Source organism: Equus caballus, chromosome 12 (genome assembly GCF_041296265.1).
Source record: "Equus caballus isolate H_3958 breed thoroughbred chromosome 12, TB-T2T, whole genome shotgun sequence".
In the NCBI taxonomy this organism is placed as follows: domain Eukaryota; kingdom Metazoa; phylum Chordata; class Mammalia; order Perissodactyla; family Equidae; genus Equus; species Equus caballus.
Window position 1 is genome coordinate 46,839,812 of NC_091695.1, and position 21,748 is coordinate 46,861,559.

General features: G+C 54.8%; 1 protein-coding gene and 1 long non-coding RNA gene across 15 annotated transcripts in view; one reads left to right on the top strand and one right to left on the bottom strand.

The window, feature by feature from the left end:
• The window catches only part of SHANK2 (SH3 and multiple ankyrin repeat domains 2), a 561,551-nt gene that overhangs the window by 428,851 nt on the left and 110,952 nt on the right, over positions 1-21,748 (bottom strand). For all 14 annotated transcript variants that reach the window (XM_070229004.1, XM_070229003.1, XM_070229002.1 and 11 more), the window contains exons 7-9: positions 16,109-16,260; positions 14,871-15,038; positions 1,393-1,509 (exon numbers count right to left, since the gene is read on the bottom strand). In XM_070229004.1, the coding sequence (XP_070085105.1) occupies positions 1,393-1,509; positions 14,871-15,038; positions 16,109-16,260 (437 nt within the window). The remainder of the gene's footprint in view (positions 1-1,392; positions 1,510-14,870; positions 15,039-16,108; positions 16,261-21,748) is intronic.
• On the top strand, positions 6,543-8,571 carry LOC138916451 (uncharacterized). Its single transcript, XR_011423748.1, has 2 exons — positions 6,543-6,829; positions 7,081-8,571. It is a non-coding gene; the product is annotated as an uncharacterized lncRNA (long non-coding RNA).

Sequence of the window (21,748 nt, forward strand, 5' to 3'; positions counted from 1 at the left end):
CTTGCACAGAAGAGTGTGTGCTTTATTTGACTGTTCACGTCGAGGGTCTGCCTGTGGGACTGTCCCCAAAAGCACCGAAAGGAAGTCTCAAAAAGATATTTGCACACCCACGTTCACAGCAGCATCGTTCACAACAGCCAAAGGGTGGAGGCAGCCCAAGTGTCTGTCGATGGATGGAGGGATGCACAAAATGGGGTCCATCCATACAATGGAATATAATTCAGCCTTAAAAAAGAAGGAAATTCTGACATGTGCTATAAAATAGGTGGACCTTGGGGACATCATGATGAATGAAATAAGCCGGTCACAAAAGGACAAATCCTGTATGATTCCGCTCACATGAGGGCCCTAGAGGAGTCAAGTCCATAGAGTCAGACAGTAGGGTGGTGGGCGCCAGGGGCCGGGGTTGGGGCGTGATGGGGAGTGAGTATTTAATGCGGACAGAGTTTCCGTTTGGGAAGATGGAATGTTCTGAAGATGGACAAAGGCGATGGTTGCACGACACTGTGAATTGCACGCTTAAAAATGGTGAAGACGGTAGCATTTTTTTTTAATGTATATTTTACCACAATTAAAATGAAAAAGCCCATCGGGGGCACGTTTGCACATGGGGTGGTGGTAAGGCGTGTCTGTGCTGTGTGGGGTTCCCCTCAGAGTCTGGCAGATACCATCTCTCGGGCTCGATCAGCCACACCCTTCCCCATCTCACACTCCACTCCGCCCCCCACGCCCAGCGGAGACCCACTGTGGGGAGGCCTGAGACCCGCTAAGCGCAGAGCTGGCACCCCCAGCTACGGAGGGTGAAAACAAGAGGATCCTGGGTCCTTACGCATTTCCTGGAAAGTGGACAGGGTGGTGGCCCGCCCTTGGAGTCGAGCAGACCCGTGTTTACCAGCCATGCCCGGGACCCTCCCTCTGTCTCACTGTGACTCATTTCCCCCCCTTCTCCAACAGGGATAACATTCTCCCCGAAGAAGATGAGGACAGCGCCCTGCTGCAGACTGAATGTTCCCCAGATTCATATGCTGAAGTCCCAACCTCCAATGGGATGGTATTTGGAGGCGGGGTCTTTAGGATGTAATTAAGGCTAGATGAGGTCATGAGGAAGGGGCCCTGATCTGATAGGGTTAGTCTCCTTATAAGAGGAGACATCATGTCTGTGACGGTGGCCGTCTGCAAGCCAGGAAGAGAGGCCTCACCGGGAACCGGACAGGCCAGCCCCTTCACCTTGGATGTCCAGCCTCCAGGAGTGTGAGAAATAAGTGTCTGTCATTTAAGCCCCCACCTGTGGGACTTTGTTACGGCACCTGAGCTGGGACACCCACCCCCGCAGAGCGCTCAGCACAGCCCCCGGCCCCCAAGTGCGTGCCCGGCGGGGTCCTCACCACTGACCTGGTTGTACAGGGCGCAGATGTGCAGGGCGGTGTTTCCCGAGGCGTTCTGGGCGCCCATGTCCGCCCCGTAGAAGAGCAGGTGCTCCAGGTGCTGCACGTGTCCGTACCTGCAGGCCTGCAACGAGAGTCCACCTGTGACCCGGGAGGCACCGAGCGCCTGTGCCGCTCAGCCACCTCCCGCGGACCCGCCGATGGGGCAGACCTCAGCCCACCAACCGTCCCAGAGCAGGGCCCCAGACACACCAGCACGTGCCGTGCCCTAAGCCTCACGGCGGCGCCAGAGCCCAGGCGGGGATTGGGGAGAAGGAGCTCACGACAGCTGCTGACAGGGGGCCTGCAAGGGGCCCCGACGCTCCTGCCACTGGGACCCAGCACCTAGAGGCCCAGAGAGACACGGGGACTCCCCAGGCTCAGGGACCAGCCCCAGGAACTGGAACCAGGATGCTCCATCCCTGGCATTGCTTACGGTGAAAATGGCCAGGAGGGTGCAAACACCCCCTGCCGTGTCCAGGAAAGGGAGCCCACGGCTGACCTCCCCCAGGAGAGGGGTGGCCCTGCTACCACTTTAAGATGTACCCCACCCCCTGAGGAGGAGGCAGGCGGGGTGGGAGCTCAGAGGGACTGACTCCTTTCTGAGCCCTTCTAAGGGGTGCTGTGTGCGACTGATGGACCAACAGGGCTCTGGGGTCAAACCCATACGGACCCAGGTCACGGACCTTCTACCTCCACGACTTTCACCTTGAGCCTGTGTCTTCACGCGTCAACAGAAGAAACCCCACTCCTCACAGGGTTCATATGGGAATCACGTGGGATAAGGACCCAGAGGGCCTCGAGCGATGCTCGGTGCCAAGCCAACCCTCCCCGTCCTGCTCATGGGGAGTAAGGCACCCCGCTGCCGTGCAGCCCCAGCAGAGGGGCCAGCCCGCTGTTCCAATGCCAGGGCAGCCCCGGACCCTGGGCAGCAAGTCAGATCCGACTCACCCCCGCTCCATCCACCAGCACTTCCTGGCCCCTCGGGAAAGGCCAGCATGCGGCCAGCGATGGGGAGCATGGAAGATATGAGACCCACTGTCCCCGTGATGGGGGACAATCAGGATGGGACAACACAAAGGCAGGGAAATGGGGGTGCTAACACTCCTCACCCTGAGGGTGGGGAGGACCCAGCCACGCCAGGGCCGGGCCGCACAGCAGCCAGCGGAAGGCACTCTCCTTAATCATGCATGTCTGATCCTGGAGACAGACTGAGGGAAATGCACCTCTGCACCGCTACACCCGCCAATTAGCAGTGAGGGGAGATGACAGCGAAGATGCTGAAACAATTAATTGGATGAGCTTTAAAAAAACTGAGAAACATCCACAATCATTGTGCCTCGCATAATCTCATTAATTTATGGAGCAGATCCTGGCGGTAGATATTGCTGTGCCTACCACCCCAGCCCCCACTTTCCCTTCTTGGAGCAACGGCACCTGCATTTTCTTTTGGGGGCCAGCTCCAGTCTGCTCTCAGAGGCCTAAGGGGGCCCACCTCACACCATGCCAGCAGCACAAGACACAGGCCTGAGCGACCAGCATATTCCACCTTGTGGCCACAGGCATGGGCTGGGGGTGCCCAGGTGACCCAAGGGGCCAGTACGGACCCGAGGCTGGAACATCTGTCAGGATGACGGGGAAAGCCAATTCTAACTTTCTTCCAGGATGGCCAGCAGAAAAACTACAGACCCCCAGAGCTGCTGGGGCCCACTAAGGCAGAAGAAGGGACGCATGGGAGCGAAGGAAGGGAAGGAAGAATGGAAGAGAGACAGGGACACAAAGATAAAGACACACACACACACACACACACACAGCCAAGATGACGCTGGGCAGGCCCTGGGAAGCTACAACTATGCCTAAACTTTTCAGCACATAAAGATGAGGCATACTTTTTATTTTCCCATTAAACTACTTTGAGTTGGGATTTCTGTTCCTTAAATGGAAGGAGCCCTGGCTCCTCGGTTCTCCTCAAAGGACTGCTAGGAGGCCAGACTTCGTGACAGCTTAATTTAATTGCTCTCTCATCAACAGAGAAGAGAATTACATGACCATAAAAACACAGAACGACCCATCCAGACCCCTCATTCCCTTCCCCCCCAAATCTGAAGTGACGAGGTTTTATGTCACATCAGTGGGCTGATGTCACTCCCTCCTCACCACGGGTCACAACGGGATCCATGCTAAGAGATGACACAGAGTCGTCAATTCTGAGCAACCACAAGGGCTTCCTTCCCACTCTGTTCTTCCTTCTCTGTGCCTTTTGTTTAAAACAAACAATTCAGGAAATCCATCAAAGCCCTAAACAAAAACGAAATCTCCCAGAACCCCACAAGCTTAAATTCTACCATTCACTCCTTCAAAAGAGCATCTTTGCCAGAGTCTCTGCCTCCAGCTCCCTGGTCGTTACACGACAGAGGTCGTGCTTGCTGAGGAAGAGGGGTGGGGGGGGGGTGCGGGAATCCAACCAAGCTGGTGGCTGACTGGCTGCATTCAGGGGGCTGAGCAACAAGCGAATAAATGAAAGAAAGCGGGCACCGGCTTCCCACTGTCAAAGAAGGGAGTGACTAACGCAGTAGGTGCAGGAGAAAACTGCAATGATCTCTGTGGGGCTGCACTGGAGTGGGAGGCATCAGAGTGAACACGTGGTTTTCAATATAGACAGAAATAAAAGCAGAAACGTGTGTGCGCACGTGTACATATGACCCTCTCTCTCCCTCCTCGGAGCCCGGGAGCTGTGAGCACACCCGGCACCCGGATCTTGGGTTCTAAATACCACTCTATACTCAAAGGACCCAGGGCTGCCTGCAGAAATGGCTGATTCCAGGGCTGAAGGAAAAGGAAATGAGCTGGGATACCTTGTTGAGCGAGAAGGAAAGAAGTGCTCCAAAGATGATGGGGACGTGTCCAAAGGACAAAGGAGCCAACCTGAAGGGGCTGCCATCACCTCAGAAAGAGATGGCTACTTGGTGAATAAATAGAAATTCACGAGGCCATAGTACAATAAGTGAATGAATGAATGAATGAACAAGAGAAAGCTCTTCCTGATAACAGAAAGCCAACTCGTAAGTGAAGAAACAAGGAGGAGATAATCCCATTTAGCAACCGTGATAGTAATAATTAATCCAGGCAAGAAACACCCAGGGGGGAGCTAAAACTAGCAGGTGAATGGGGATGAGGAACAGGGTTTTAGACAGGCTCAAAGACCCCGCAAAATACTTACTAGTTACAAAGCAAAAAAGACAAACAACAGTGGGGAGACCTGGCAGACCCCACCTGACCAGGTGGGCACCATGTCGTCACCAGTGACAGGCAAATGGTCACCTGAGTGCCACCTGAGAGGATGCAACGACGGGAACACAACCTGGCTCTCAGCAGGAGGAAACACCGAACAAACCCAAACTGAGACACGACCGCCATAATGATGGCCCCGCAATCTTCAGACGTCCCATGAGAATCGAAGGAAGGTTGAGGAACTCTCCCAGAACCAGGGGCTCAATCCGGGGTCCCAGATGGGATCCTTTTAGGATAAGGGACATTATCGGGACACTTGGCAAAGCTCAAATGTCGTCACTGGTGAGGGGGATGTGGAGTTCTTTGAACTTTTCCTGCAACTCTTCTGTAAGTTTGAAACTGAAATAGTCATTTACAGTTTAAAAAGAGAAATGAGTACTTGCTCGACACAAAGACCTCAAAGCGTACCGAAGGAAGAAATTTGTCCTCCCCTAAGATAAGCCATAGTAACCCTTTTTCCTTTCTTTGAGTGTCGTGGTTTCTGACCACGAGGAGGGAGCTTAAAAGGGTTGACAGAGGTCAGAGAGTAACCAGAACGTAAGACAAACAGCGCCCCCTAAACTCACGTATCTTAACCATTTTTCTAAGATGCTTTTTGGAAAATGCACGTGCGTGGGGGGCTACACCCCACACCTATAGCCTGCGAATCTCCCAGGCACGTGTATCTGGAGAATGCTCCCCACAAGATTTGGGGTTCACCTCAGCTACGCCGAGCATCCGCCCCACACCGGCCGACCACATAACTGGGTGTGAGTTGGGGAAAAGGTGCTTCTTCCTTCAAGTACTTTACTGCCACCTGCTGGACACCTGCTGTGACAAATCCACAAGCCTAAGTATACAGCAGGCGGACCGGCGCCCCCTGGGGTTGTGCAGCTGGAACAAGGACGAAGGCATTGTGTTGCAGATGAGCAGCACGTGCTTCTGCTTGGGTCTGTGCCACAAACACTTTATTTCAGTCCACACCACACGCAGGCATTTCTCCCACAGTGTGTGCTCATAATGTGAGCTGGAGATCTCACAGCCCAACAGTCAGAAAAGAATATTCACTTCATTTCAGTTCTGCTTGGTCAGGAAGTGAGCTGCCCATCAATACAGAGAGGATCTCTTGCCCAGACACGTGCAAATACACTTTGTTTGACCTGAGCCAACGGCTGCCCCATGGCCCCATGTTCTGTGGTTTTCAAAGGCCAGACGTGGTCTTGCTGCCGCCCAATGGGCAGTCAGGGAAACGGGTGAATGACTGTGTGGACCGCCGTGCAAACCAGAAAGTGGCTAGTTCGGTTCTGATCAGTGTGATGGGCTCAACTATGCCCCTCAAATTCCCATGTTGAAATCCTAAATCCTAGAATGTACCCCAGAATGTGACTGTATTGGGAGAGAGAGCCTTTAAAGAGGTGATTAAGATAAAATGAGGTCATTAGAGTGGGCACTAATCTCATAGGACTGGCGTCCTTATAAGAAGAAATGAGGACACACACCCAGAGGGACGACCACGTGAGGACACAGGGAGAAGACGGCATCTACGCGCCAAGAAGAGAGGCCTCGGGGGAACCAGCCCTGCCCACACCTGCATCTCAGACTTCCGGCCACGTCTGTGGGTTAAGCCCCTTGGTCTGTGGGACTTTGTTACAGCAGCCCTAACAAACCAATGTGAACAATTCGGGTCAACCCATTTGTGAGTTTCAGCCTGAAATGTGACATACAAAAGACGTCGTGCCAAGACTTCAAGAAGAAAGATAACTGTGCTTTGTCATCTAAGGCTACAGGGCCTGCCCACCTTCCCCATGGGGCTGGTACTTTTATGACACGATGTCTGGACAGGAGAGGTTTCCTGGAGACTCCACTTCCGTCATCACAGCAGAACACAGGCTCTGACGGAGGGGAGACATGGCGTCTCCACCATCTCGCTCTCAGGGTCTACAACCATCCCCTCTCCTCCTGGTGCCTCCTCTCCCTTCGGCCCCAAGAGTCAGGGCTGATTGGAAAGATAGTGGCTTAGTGGTCCTCAATCCCTCTGGAGGCCCACAGTGAAAGGATACTTTGCTTATCTCTCCAAAGGGCACCTTGCTCATCTGGGAGTCATAGGGGCACGGGATACAGATCTGACCTCCCAGGTCAGTATGGAGCGGATCCAAAGCAGGGTGTCACTCCATCCTGCGTCTCCAACCACTGGGGCCCCAGGAGCTCGGCCGCTCACAGTGTGGGGTGGAAACCGTAGCACTGGGTCTGGGGTAACAACACAGACCAGGGAGGGGGCGCTCCCAAGCTCTGGTCCTTCCACTCAGTGGCTGGGGACCCCAGACTCTCAGACCTGGGGGTCCTCATCTGTAAAGATGCAAATAACTATTGCTTCTTGCCTCCACAGCAAGACTCGCCAGGGCTCTGAGGCCCCCATCTTGACAGCCATGGACCGTGCCTCGCTAAGCCCATGCAGGTGCCGAGGAATGCCATCTCGAGGTCCATTCATGACGTCCCCACCCCGGGAAGCCAGTGATGCCATCTTCCCTGACCCGAGACAGCACCTGCCCATCATCGCAGCCTGGCTCGGATGCCCTGCTCCCCAGGCAGCCCTCCAGCCTGCTCTGGTTAGAATTAGCCCCTCCCTGCGGGGGCTCTATATGCAAGCCTGTGTTCACATCGGTCCCGGGCGTCCCTGGACACGGCATGCAGCTCAGCCTTGGACACAGTGGTCACCCCAGTGCACCAGGAAAACCCCAATTCAAAGAAAGAAGAGCAGAGTCCACGCTGGCTCGGCCACACCATCATTCAGCCAACCGATATTCAGGAGCATGTACGATGCGCAGGCACAGAGCAAGGCCCACACATGGCCGTGCCTTCATAGGGCTGGGAGTCCCCGTGGGAGATGGTCAGCCAAGCGGCACACACACAGGGACAGACTGGAACTACTCCATACGATGAGCGCCATCGGGGACCCTCCCGGGCCCTGTCCCCGTACTGTGGGGGTTCAGAGAAAGCTCCAAGGACTCGGAGCCCAGAGCTGAGGGTGAGCATGGTGAGGATGAAGAAGGGGAGGGAACTGTAGCCAAAAACTGTGTAATTTCTTCCAGGTTAAAACTCCTAATTTAAAACTGGTAAATAATAAGTAGCAACCAATAACAAAATGAGGATAAAATGATAAAGCATCCTTCACGGAATTGCCTTGGAAATCAAATGAGATCTCTATTAAAGCCTGTGAACAATGTGGTCAGACACTCTCTGACTGTCAGGTATTATGTCTTAGTGACAATGTCAGATGTCGCCAGATGACAGTGACAATGACGATGATGAGGGGCGTGGCCAGCGTTTATTGGGCATTGACTAGCTGCCGGACGCCGCAGTAAGTACTTCATGTGAGATTCTGCATGTGAACTGTCTTGAGAGATCTATGAATTACCACTCAGCCAATTTCAGAGATTAGCCAGCAAGCTCAGGGAGGGCAAGTCACTTGCTCAGGTGACCCAGGCAACGTCGAGGGGCGTTTTCAACTCCAGGCTGTGTGACACCCAGACCAGAACACACCCTACCGACAGCATGGCAGGGAATCTCGCCTGCCCCAAACAGAGGCAGACAAACTCAGACAGGGATGGAGGGAGCGAGACTCCCCACGCGGGCCCGTCACATGGGCACAGCTGCCCGAGGTGCATGGAAACAGGGGGTCCGGGTCCTTCGCCAAGCAGCTGTCCTCTCACGGGGACGGCTGTCCTCTCCAGAGCCCTCGACTTTGTCAGTAACATACGCTTGAGTCCTGAGACGGTGAAATCACCGTCCCCGAGGTGCGAGCTCGGGTGGCAGCAAGACGCACAGGTGGACGTGACGGTACTTTGCAATTAAAAATGCAGAGTGAATCCCCCCAAAATCTGACCTACGACGTCCTCGGGTCGTGGGAATGCATCTGAGTGTTTTGTACTTTCTTCTTTATGCTTCTTTGTATTTTCAGCTATTTCCACACTGAGCAGATTAGGAATTCGAATGATAACGCTAAAGGCAGTTGGCAGACAGCACGCGCTCTTCCCAAGTCGGCCTGCAGGGGGCGGGCATCCCCAGGCGCACTGCCCGGCGGGGCGGGGTCTGCAGGGTGCACCTCCCTTCCCACTGGACACTTGGCCTCGGGCACCGTCCAGGAACGCAGAGGCTGGGGGACTCTGGAAAGCAGGCCCAGCCACCTGCCACCCCTGTGTGCGGGCCTGGCTGGGGGCACTCCGGATCCCCAGCAGGGTGAGGAGCCGGTGGCTGGGGAGGACGTGTCGGCGCTCCTGGGTGCTGGGCAGAGGGACAGGTTGCAAACGCAGAACTGCAAACCCCAGAACTCGGAGGGGCTTCTCCTGAGAGGGCAGAGCCAGAAACGGCTGACCTCGGGGCATGCAAAACCCACCTGCCCCTCTCCTACCTCCTGCCACAGATGCGTTCTGGTCATTTTAGGGGCAGCTTCTGTTTGAAAGTCTGGAGGTGAGATAAAGAACCGGGCTTCAGCGTGAGACCAGCTGGGAGTACGTCCAGCTCAGGCAGCTGCACGCCCTGTGGTCTTGGGCAAGTTACTCGCCCTCTCTGGGCCCTCTTAAACTTGTCAGACAAGCAGGTGTCTGCTGAGGTGGCTCTAAGGTGTAAAAAGATGGGGCACATCAAGATTAGGACGGTGTTTGAGCTCTGACGGGGAGGATGATGACAGGGGAGGACAGCACCGTCTACCCTTCTCTGCTGAGCACCCTGCACCCATCTCCTGGTCGAGAGTCACAGTGGCCGGCAGGTGAGGAGAGCAAGGCTCAGGAGGCAGGGACTCGCCTCCGGTCACCTCACTGGGATGACCAAGGTACTTGAGCAGGAAAACGGCTCTCCCAGACTCGTGTGAAAAAGAAACCGACCACTAGAGGGCGGCGGCTCGACCCCACGGGAAGCGGGATGCAACAAGCCTGGGAGTTAAGGCCTCCACGCTCCTGACGTGGTGCCAGGGGCTGGGGACCGCGGGACCGAGGGGTTGGGTGGCTTTAGTGTCACAACGCTCTGAATCCACATGTGGGGCCTCGGGATGGAACCCGGCACATGCAGGGACCAGAGGCCACAGCGGAGAGCTGGCATCACAGGAAGTGACTGCCAGGACCCCCCCCTCCACACACACAGAGTCATCTTCATCTGAGGGCGGCCGTCCCGACAGACAGCTGAGATGGCCACCAGCGTCACAAGCATTAGATGAGCAAAGTGAGACTCTAGTGCAAAGCCGCTCAAGAGTGAAGGAAGGTCTGCTGGCTGCACGAGGGAGGGAGGAGGGAGGAGGGAGGAGGGAGGAGGGAGGAGGGAGGGAGGGAGGGAGGACAGAGGGAGGAGGGAGGAGGGAGGGAGGGAGGAGGGAGGGAGGGAGGAGGGAGGGAGGAGGGAGGAGGGAGGGGGAGGGAGGAGGGAGGGGGGAGGGAGGAGGGAGGAGGGAGGGAGGAGGGAGGGAGGGAGGGAGGAGGAAGAGAACTGAGCTCTGAGAACCCCGCCAAGCTGGGACCCTGGAGCCACCCCGTCCGAGGAGCCTGCAGCTGGATTTGGGCTGTATTGTCTCTACTTCCTTATTTTCTGTATTTCTGATGCTCCGGCATCTGGGGCCTTGATGGCCCTGCAGCGACTGGACGCCCCTCCCAGGGCAAGCCAATGTCTAGATAATAAAGGACTCGTCCATGATCTCAACTTTCAAATACAAACCAGCCCGTGCAGAGTTCTCACCCCAGACGCCCTTCTCTATGGGGCTCTCGCACTCGGAGCCACTACCCACCCCTCCGCTGCCCTAGTCACCCAGAGCAGGTCCCAGACAACCAGGGGCGGCCCAGTGCCCCCAAGTACCCTGAAATTACTCAAACTAGCCAATCCTCAGGCTGCTTACGGGTCCTCGCCTGTTCCTTCCTGCAGAAACCACAATAAAGATGCCTGCTCACATTTTCCCCGTCTCCCTCTGGCCCCCGACCACCCTGGTGCTCCCCCTGTGGGCCTGCACGGCGTGGCGTGCCACCTCCTCTCATGATCTGTGAGTAACAAATCATCCTCTTGATGGCAGCCACCTCCTGACCAGTTGGCCTCACCACGCCCGAATATTGTCAAACCCACAACGTACCACAGGGCCTCAGGAGTGGGTGCCCACATGTGGAAACGCAGCGTCTCTCATGATTCTGCCAAAGTGTGCTCAGAGCCGGCCTGAGGTCTGTCGCCATCATCCCAGCACCATCACCCAGGCCCAGGCCCTGCCACCCCGAGGACGCCGCTCTGCCTGAACGCCGGGGCTGCCCACGTTCACGCTCCAACACCGCTCAGGTGCCAACGCCTCTCCCTGCGCCCCCCTCAAATTCCACATCGAAGGGTATTTTAACCTGAATTCACATGTTTGGAGCTCAAACGGAAAACTCTGTAAAACAAAAAAAGTAATGACGTCTAAAGGGCGGGCAAATGTAGAAAAAAAGTAATGTAGGCATGTTCACGTGGGAAGTTGGGTTCCCGCCAGGTCCGACACACACACGGCTGTTGCTGACGAAGAGAAGCCTCTGTGGCGTCCCGGAAGGGCTCGTGCGTCAAAGGGAACCTGGAAGGAATGCTTCTTCTCCATGGACACTCTTTCCCGAGGACGTGAGGGGTCGCTCTCAGACATGTCACTAAATGCTGGTTTGAAACGTGCGCCACATCAGACGTGGAGCTGACTTAGGATGAGACGTGTCCGGCCAACTCTTCCTCTGGACACGTGCAGGGGGGACACCCCACTGTCCCTGTCTTGTTGGGGACCGTCAGCTCAGCCTTGTGCCCTGGGGCCAGCAGCTGTTATGCAGAGACCCTGAGAGACAGGAGAAGCACGTGGGCTCACGGCTCCCAAGACTCGCCCAGCAATGACCTCAGGTCACCGCGCCTCCTCAGCCCGGGTCCTCCGGCGCCCTGTACTTTGGCCAAAGTCCTGGGCACTGCCTCCTTCAAGGCAGGTCACCTGGGGAGCGTGGAACGGCCCACAGCCTGCTCACACCACAGGGCTGGATCCCCTTCGGGACACACTGGCAGAGTCTGAAAGCATTCCCTTTCGACATCCTCCTCAAGTTCAAGAGGGAGGACGGGCTTGGCTTTTAAAAGGTCATGACGGAGTTGACGGCCGGCCGAGAGCAGCTATGAGTAGAGAAGAGCAGAGGAACTGAGCAGGCCTGGGACCATAGTCACCTTTCCTGCCCCAGGACACGAATACCTGCATGGTCCCTGCATGAGCCCAGAAAGCTGCATCACATGGAGATGAGAAACTGCCACGCCTGCTCCAGGTGCAAGGGGACACGCACAGAGCTGTGTGTGTACAAGTGTGTGCATGTGTATATGTGTGCGTGTAATATTTTTTACATTTATTGTTCTCAGGTTGGGCTCCCCCACTGGACATAATGGTCATGGGGTCAAGGGTGCTTCTGCTCACTGCTGTGTCCTCAGTGCCCAGGACACCAAGCGCACCGGGCAGGCGCTCACACAGCAGGCAACATCTGTGGCTGAATGAGGGCAGCAGGGGGTGGGGAGTCCTCGCCCAGGTGGAATGGTGGAAACGCCACACCTAGAAAACTATCAGCTACACGAGGAGGACGAGGACATCCCTATGCGTGGATCCAACGGGCTCCAGGCCACGTCAGGGAAGAGAGCACGGTGCAGGGCAGAGGTCGTGCCGAGTGACCTCTTGCACGAACACGGTGTGGGTAAATGAAAACACGTGTTCATCGTGCTTGTCTTTGCTGTAAAAACCCTGGAGATGAGGACGGAGGGCTGGTAACAACGGCTCCCTGAGAGGGCCGAGGACAGGGGGCCTCTCCATCTACCTAGTTTCGGTTTTGGAACTCTGTCAATGCATCACTTTTTCAAAAATGCAAAGTTAAGTGAAAAAGCAAACCCCTGCCTCTCCAGAGGACCTGAGCTTCCATTTGCCTGGTGGTAGATAGAGTCTTGGAGTTCCGGAATCTTCCCCGAGCTCACTCAGTCACCTGACTTAGCTGAGCCCTACGGCTCCATCCTACCATGATGTGGGAATTCAGAACCAGGGGACTTGGCCCCAATCCTAAAACGCAGTCAGAGGGAAGGTGTGTGGTGCCAGCAGGGTCCTCACCCAGGACGAAGAAGTGACTCATCTATCCGTGGAAGATCCATGTGCCCACCCCTTCGCCTCTCCCAAGCCCGGGGATGCCATCAGCACCCAGCTGCATGTGAGGACAACTCCACCCCATACATGAGGGCGGCTCCATCCCGTACAGCCAGGCTGGTGTCCAGACTGGCGGTGCCTGTGGGGAGCTCCATGCCTGGACCACAGCCTCTCCAGCCTGACGGCCAGGTGCCAAGCGACAACCACACTGGGGGAGGGGCGGCTCCTTCCAGCACCTTCTCCACCGAGGACCTGGAGACCTGGAGCCACAGTGGCTGATGACGTCTGCGCCGGGCCCTAGGATCCCTTCGTCCTCTGAGCAGCTCATTCCCTGCCTGGAAGAGGCCGACAGTAATGACACCCATGGCCCAGCAGTCGCTACCCTCGTCTGGGACGGACTCTGCAAACCCGCCAACATTACACAGGGCTGTCTGGTTGTGCACGGCCACAGTAGGGGAGGGCCAGGGGCCAAGGACGCGATGTTCCAGGCAGAAGCCATTGCTTCAGCCAAGAGACCAAAGCAGGAAGGCCAGACCCGTCCGTAAAACAGGAGGTGGTCCAGTATGGCCTGGTCAAGCAAGTCGTGAAGACCAAGTGAGAGTCTGATGGCCAGACACAGGTGAGTCACGGAAGGTTCTGGAGCCAGAGAAGGACAGGACCAGAGCTATGTTTTAGGACACCCACCAGGAAGTTGGTCAGATGGGCACGAAAGAGGTGAGGGGGGGACAGGCCAGCAGACCTCTTGAAATAAGACCTCTTAAAGAGAGACCTGAAACAGCTCAGACGTGCAGCCATGGGGGCCAGGGGTGAAAGGGCAGGTGTGGACACGGAAACGACAGGCTCTCATGCTGAGCAGAGAGAAGGCTGAGCACACGATTTACATTCGATCCTTCCTACGGCCCATGAGTGTGGGAGACCGCACTTTACAGATGAGCAAACAGAGGCCCAGACGGCATTAATCGCTGCTCTGAAGGCCCCCACCTGGGGACCGAGCCCAGGGCTGCCCTTAACAGCTTCGCAGAGGCCCTGCTCACCCCACAGGAGGGCACTGGTTGCTTCTCCAGGCTGTGAGGATGCTGAGGAACCAGAACTGACCCAGCACGAGAAAGGCCAGGTAGGGGTGGGCCTGCCTGCTCCCCCACAGCCCACCTGCTGCACCTCAGCACCCCTCGGCCCTCTGACCACGGTGGGTGGGGTGCTCGACCCCACTCAGATGGGGCGGGTGCATAAGGCAACGGTGGGGGAGGGAAACGGACAGGCAGCCTGGGAAGTGATGAGAGACACTGCTGAGCCAGAGAATGGTTCAGAGCCTCCTCCTGTCCCGGCTATCTCCCCTTGACCTGGGGGCCAATATCCTGCCCCTCTGTCCCCCGCCCTCCACCCAGAGCCCCTGCCTCAGACGCCTGCACCACCAGGCTCCCTGGTTGGCCGGCTCTGCCGAGGCTCAGCCAATAGGAGGATGTGAGAAGAGAGAAACAGGAGTATTTCATCCCTGCGACTCATCATACAGCTCCTGCTGGCTCCCTCCTCCTCCGTCCAGCTCTCCGTGCTCCTTGGGAACAGTGTCCTCTCTTTGCTCTCAGTCCATTAAAGACCCTGCATCAGAGACGCCAGGCGGATTCGGTTTCTTGCCAAGACTGCTGCCGACACACCCCCAACCCCACTGTTGCCAGGCGGCATCTGGGAAACATGTGCCCTGTGCATGGAAATTGAGCATCGCACTGTGTCACCTGTGCTCAGAGAGCCCCTGGTCCCAGGCTCTATCAGGGACCCAGGGCCGTTCTCCCCACAACACCAGTCAGCTGTAGCCACCCAGAAATGCACAACCTACCGATTTCTCCAGAGAAGTCAGAAATGTCTGTTTCTGGGTAAATATCCCCGTTTTTAAATGCTGGTGACCCATTCAAGTATTTCAGGAACTCTGCGCAGGTCACACACAACACCGGCAGGCCAGATCTGACCTGCGGGCTGGCCAGCCCGGCCCGGGGGTAACAGGATAAAGGGAGCTGGGCCTCCCGGGAGATGGGGAGGCGGCCGCGCACCTGGTGGATCTCGTGCCAGCCGTTCTCATCCTTGCAGCACACCGCAGCGTGCTCGTGCAGCAGGAGCTCACAGCAGCAGGGGTCCCCGCCCACGATCGCCGTGTGATACAGTGGCGTGAGGCCGTAACTGTCTTTGTAATCCGGGGATGCTCCAAGCTCTAAAAGGGTCTAGGAAAAAGAATCAAACACTCTGGTCACCGGTGTCACAACCCCTGCAGCAAACAGCAAGTCAATCGAGAAAGAAGGATGAGGGTTCCCGTCCCCCCAGCCAAGCCTGACCCAGCCCTCGCTCCCAGGGCTTGTCCTGGCCCTCCCGGAATTAAGGAGCTCCCAACTTGAGACAGGAACGTTTCTGGCCCTGAAGTGGCACGTGGCACCCAGGCACGCAGGACGAGCTTATACACCCGGGAGACGAGGCGGCGTTGTGCAGACGTGGACTTGGGCATTCAGAGAGGCCCATTTGTGCCCCAGCTAATCTAGCGGAGAGCGATAAAGGGAAGGTGACATTTGCGGAGAAGAGAAAAGGTGTACTCTATAACCTAAAAATGCGGTATAAGACTATCTCAGTGTGCTTCCTGGGGGTGGCGAAACCAGCAAGCGTTGTCATCAACACTTGGTCTCCGGGGAAGCCCCCTGACAAGGCGCAGCTGACGGGAAGCTGAGAAATCCACGACTGCAGAGAGAAGCATCATCTCGGGGTCAGCTCACAGCCGTGGGCTCCTCTCCCTCCCCGCCAGGGCCCTGATGGAGCGGGCGTGGGGCATCCACCCTCCTATCTGGATGCTCTGCAGACACAGTGCTGGGGCAGGTAGACCCTGCACAAGGCACAGTGTTGGGAGGAAGATGAGAGGTGAAATCCACACCGCGGTGTCCACTTCCAGAGACCGGGGGGCGGCGGGGGCGGCGGCAGCTAGGCTGGTTGGGTGCCCGCCAGCTGGGTTTGCAGCCTCTTCCCTCGGACGGGGGTGGTTTGAGCACTGGCCTTCCTGGCTGAAAATACCAGCCCTTTGACTGAAGCAGGAGGAAAGAGATGCCCTTTTGTGGACGGTAAATTCTGAAAGCAGCAATACTAAGGAGAGACGGCGGGAGGGCCAGACCGCACCTCCCAGGTCCAGTCAGAACACGATTCGGTGTCACCTCGGGGGCCGCTGTGGGATGGGGACGGGGGATGGGGGCAGACACAGGGGATCAGATGGGGAGGGGGCGCCACCCGTGTTAAGACGGGCTCCGGCACGTACCTTCAGGGCCACTTGGTTCCTGGTTCGCGCGGCTTTGTGCAGGGCCGTCATCCCGTCTCTGGCGCGGAAGTCCAGGTGCGCCCCACCGTTTCTGAGGGCTTTGATCACCTCCACGGAGTCGTCCAGCTGAGCGGCTAAGGTCAGCGGGGTCTCTGAGGGGCCCAGACACACGCACTTTAGAACCAGCACCAGCGGAAACAGCCAAGCTACAGCACTCAGTTCCCCAAGGTCACATCTCTACAGGGGAGCCGGCAGAACTGGCCCCCAGGTGTCACGGCTCCCACCCACCTGTTAACCCCAACGGACCACGCAGTCAGCGTGGCTCAGGCAACCCCAGTGACGATGGCAGTCATGCCTGGGGTCCCATGCAAATCAAAATGGCAACAGAGGCAGAGTTTCAACACTATCGCTTTGTGGGCTGCCAGCCCAAGAGGCTGCCACCGCTGCCTCAGCCCGCAGTACACGGAATCCTGCAGCGCCATCCGGATCTCCCCCTACAGGAAAGGCCATCAATTAGGGCCGCAACGAGAGGCTGGGAAGGCAGGTGCCCGCCATTCTCCATTTCAACTTCACGATGTCCACAGGCAGCTTGGTGGACCCAAGGAACTGGGCTGCACGGTTGCAAATATAATTAAGACATAGAGTCCACGCCCCGTGGAGGTCTCCATCCAGGAGAGAAGAGAGGCCTGGACAGTCACTGTGATGGGACGGGATCAATGCAATGAAGGACCAACAAACAAAGTGGGCACAAGCCCAGGGGACGGGACGATGAAGCTGCCTCTGTGGGGACCAAGTGTTAAGAAGGCCCCCCTGGCACCCCGTGCCGATGACCCTGGACCAGTCTGTAGTTGGCTGTGACTGAGGATGTCAATATTTGTTAGCATACATCTTTCCTTTCACTCCATCCTTCTTGCACGCCTGCCATCGCCACTGTCGAGCAGGGCACGTCCTTTTAATGTGGTTAATTTGAGACGCTCTTACATCATAGAAAAGTGCAAGGGGCACAATGACAACAGGCAGGTCACCGTGACCCAGAAACACTGATAGTTAATAACGAGTCATCCCATCTTCAAGCATATTTTGAGAATCAAAGAGCTGGGGCATCTTAGACGGGGCTTAATTTCCTTCCGACCACCCATCTTAGTCACAGCACCCTTCACGCCAGAAAAGGCAACTTCATCACGAACTTAGATGGACTACTCCCATCTGTTTTTAATTCCCGCATTTATTTGTCCGTAAATGGGCATTGTTATGAGAGTTTTTAAATTCACCGTAGGAATCACTTTGCACCTTGATTTTTCGTGGTGAGACGCACAAGCTCAACCGAGTCCTTACAGCTAGTGTGCAACACGTGGGCACATCCCAGCACACGTGTGTAACACATAGTTTATGCATCCCCTCCCGATGGAAACGGTGCAATTCCCGTATTCCCCAATTATGAACAATGCTCACCAATACTGCTGCACACATCTCTGTTGTACACCCAGGAGAGGGACCTTCTCACTCAGGGACTTTAAATAAAAATAGTTTTCTGGGACAGTGAAGGGACCACGGTGACACTGGGGACGTTTCCTGCACAGAAAACATCAGCAAGGCAAGGCAGGTGCGACATGGTGAGGGGTGTTTGGGAATTGAGACGGGCTTGGAACAAGGTGGGAGCTCCACGTGTGCACAGAGACGTGCCAAGAGAAGCAAAAGGAGGGGAGACCCCCAGCAGCATCCCGGCCACAAGTATGCAAAGGCATCGGAGGGGGTCTCGGTTCCTGGGAGTGAAAGGATCACCACAGCAGGGCGGTGCGTGAGAGGGTGACCCGCGAAGGGCGTAAAGGACCGGGTCATCAGGAGCCGCCAGCATCTACGCTGCAAAATCCAACCTCTTCCGGCAACGTAAGGAAGCCAGCCTCCTCGAGTGCAAGGCCAGTGCATGTTTAAGACTGACGCACGCCTAGGGCAGGGTCAACCTTCAAAACAGTTAGGATTTTTCTTTCTTATTTGGCTGTCCACGCGTGGCCAAGGCAAAACCTAGGGGGTCCAAAGGAGATTTGCTTCTTAAGTTTACGCCGCACTATTTTCATAGCTGACAACCTCGGCGTCTTTCTATAATGAGAATACCGTCTCAGAGAGAGGTGGTGGCGAGTGGGAAAGCCAGAACTGAGACTTGGATCGTGACCTCTGACCCCAAATTACAGACCCCTGCAGCCGAGGCACATCCCGGTAGACAGTGCTAGGCATGTGGTTGCCGCTGAGTTAATATGTCAGCAGAGAGAGCTGGACACCCGTTAATGGCTGTGTGTCTTACGTAGGACTTGGGGACCTCCAGCCCTTGGACAACATCCAGGGCCATCCAGTGACACATGGCAGCTTTCTGGAGGGCTCCAGAAGCCCTCCTTGAATGACGCTGCAGACTTGCCTTGTTCAGACCTGGTCAGGACCCACCCTGGTGAGGTCAGGAGAGCCCCCCAGTGTAGACCACAGGTTCAGGAGGGGGACTTCCAACGAGGGACACGGAGGCTGATGGGACCATCCCAAGAAGATGCTTACCAATCAACTGAAAATCTGTGACCCTGAGAGGGCTGCACTGTCTGTACAATCGATTAATGTGTGATCATTCCTCTAACGACAAGCTTAGGAACTGCACAGTCATGTGGCACTAGAATTCTTTGAAAATGTTCCTCTGGGTTTTTTTTCGTTTGTGTATTTATTTTTTAAAGATTGGTCCCTGATCTAACATCTGTTGCCAATCTTTCTCTTCTTCTTCTTCTTTTTCTCCCCAAAGTCCCCCAGTATATAGTTGTATATTCTAATTGCAGGTCCTTCTGGTTGTGCTATGTGGGACGCTGCCTCAGCGTGGCCTGACAAGCGGTGCCATGTCTGCGCCCAGGATCCGAACCAGTAAAACCCTGGGCCGCCAAAGCGGAGCATGTAAATTTAACCACTCAGCCACAGGGACGGCTCCTGTTCCTCTGTTTTTGCATTTTGAAATTTCTTCAGTTTTAAAAAGTATACTGGAACCTCAATAAGTATAACCTAAAAAGCGGCCCCAGTCTCTCTCAACTTTAGTGGCTGGTGAGAGGAGAAACTGCTTTAATCTTTTGAGATGACCTTGAAGACATAATGCTCTCTAACCTAGAAGCTGCCCAGCAGCATTTTGGCTCCCGGGAATGACCAGGATGTGCTTTGAGAGGCATGACAGGAAGATTTTCGGGTGTGAGATGTGGGGGGCACCTAGAAACACAGCAAGAGAGCACCAGCTACAGGGCTTCCAGTCTGTCCAGACGAGGGGATGAAGCACGCTGGCAGATAGATTGATAGGTGGATGGGTAGATGGATGGATAAGAGGGCAGGTAGGTGAGTCGAAGGATGGATGGATGGATGATGGGTGGATACACGGATGGATGGATGGATGGATGGGTGGATACATGGATGGAGGGAGGGATGGACGGATGGATGAATGGATGGATGGGTGGATACATGGATGGATGGATGGATGGATGGATGGATGGATGGGTGGATACATGGATGGATGGATGGATGGATGGATGGGTGGGTGGGTGGATGGATGGATGGATGGATGGATGGGTGGATACATGGATGGATGGATGAATGGATGGATGGGTGGATACATGGATGGATGGATGGATGGATGGATGGATGGATGGATGGATACATGGATGGATGGATGGATGGGTGGATACACGGATGGATGGATGGATGGATGGGTGGATACATGGATGGATGGATGGATAGATGGATGGATGGGTTGGTGGGTGGATGGATGGATGGATGGATGGATGGATGGGTGGATACATGGATGGATGGATGGACGGATGGGTGGATACACGGATGGATGGATGGATGGATGGGTGGATACATGGATGGATGGATGGATGGATTGATGGATGGATGGATGGGTGGATACATGGATGGATGGATGGATGGATGGATGGATGGATGAAAGGATGGGTAGACCAGTAGATGGATGGGAGGATGGATAAGTGGATAGGCACTTGTGCTCTTTGGACTAGCAGCATGGCATGACCTGGGAACTGGCTAGAAATGCAAAATCTCCAGTCCCACACAGATCTACAGAGTCAGAATTGACATTTTAACAAGATACCCAGGTCACCACAGGCGTCAGGTCTAAGACACACAGTCCTCGAGCACGGTTCTCCCACCTTATTAGGTACGTGATCAGCAAACAGGCAAAGAAAGAAAAATGCTGGTGTCTACCTTATCTGGGTCTATCCCTTCAAGTGTAAGTTATACACAACCATGGGAAAGATCATAGTCTTTTTAACAAATGGTGGTGGGACAACTGGATTTCTACATGCAAAAGGATGAAGTCGGAGCCCTACCTCACACCGTATACAAAACGTAACTCAAAATGGATCACACACCTAAGTGTAGGAGCTAAAACTATAAAATGTGTAGAAGAGAACACAGGAGTAAATCTTAGTGACCCCAGGTCAGACAATTTTTTTCAGATATGACACCAAAAGCACAAGCAACAAAAGACAAATAGATAAATTGGACTTTATCAAAATTAAAAACTTTTCTACATTAAATATACAATTAAGAAAGTGAGGGGGCCAGCTCCATGGCTGAGTGGTTAAGTTTGTGTGCTCCCTTGGGCAGCACAGGGTTTGCCAGTTTGGACCCTGGGCGTGGACCCTCACACCGCTCATCCACCCATGCTGTGGTGGTGTCCCACATACAAGAAGTAGAAGGACTTACAACTAGGATATACAACTATGTCCTGGAGCTTTAGGGAGGAAAAAAAAGAGAGGAAGATTGGCAACAGATGTTAGCTCAGGATCAGTCTTCCTCACCAAAAAGCATACCTTAAAAAAAAAAGAAAGTGAAAAGACAATCCACAGAATGGGAGACAATATTTGCAAACCATGTATCTGATAAGAAACTTGTACCCAGAATATATAAAGAACTCTTACAACTCAACAATAGTAGACCAATAACCCAATCAAAATACGGGCAAAGGATCCAAATAGACACATCCCCAAAGGTTTAAAAATGGCCAATAAGCTGGGGGCCAGCCTGGTGGTGCAGTGGTTAAGTTTGCATGTTCTAGTTCGGCAGGTGGGGTTCCCAGGTTCGGATCCCAGGTGTGGACCTACACACTGCTTATGAAGCCATCTTGTGGCAGGCGTCCCAAATATAAAGTGGAGGAACATGGGCATGGATGTTAGCTCAGGGCCAATCTCTCTCAGCAAAAAGGGGAGGATTGGCAACAGAGGTTAGCTTAGGGCTAATCTTCCTCAAAAAAAAAAAAAAAAGGCCAATAAGCAATTGAAAAGATGCTCAATATTATTGGTCATTAGGGAAATGCAAATAAAACCGCCATGAGATAAGACTTCAGACTCATTAAGATGGCTGTAATAAAAGATAACAGTAAACATTGGTGAGGAAGTGGGGAAATGGGAATGCTCGTGCACCCCTGGTGGTGTACGAAATAGTGCAGCCGCTCTAGAAAGCTTTCTGACTGCTCCCAAAAGGTTCAACACAGAGCTACCATATGACCCAGGAATTCCACCTCCAGGTGTACACACGAGACAAACGATAACACGCATCTGCACTAATTGCACAAGAATGCTCACAGCAGCATTATTCACAATAGCCAAAAAG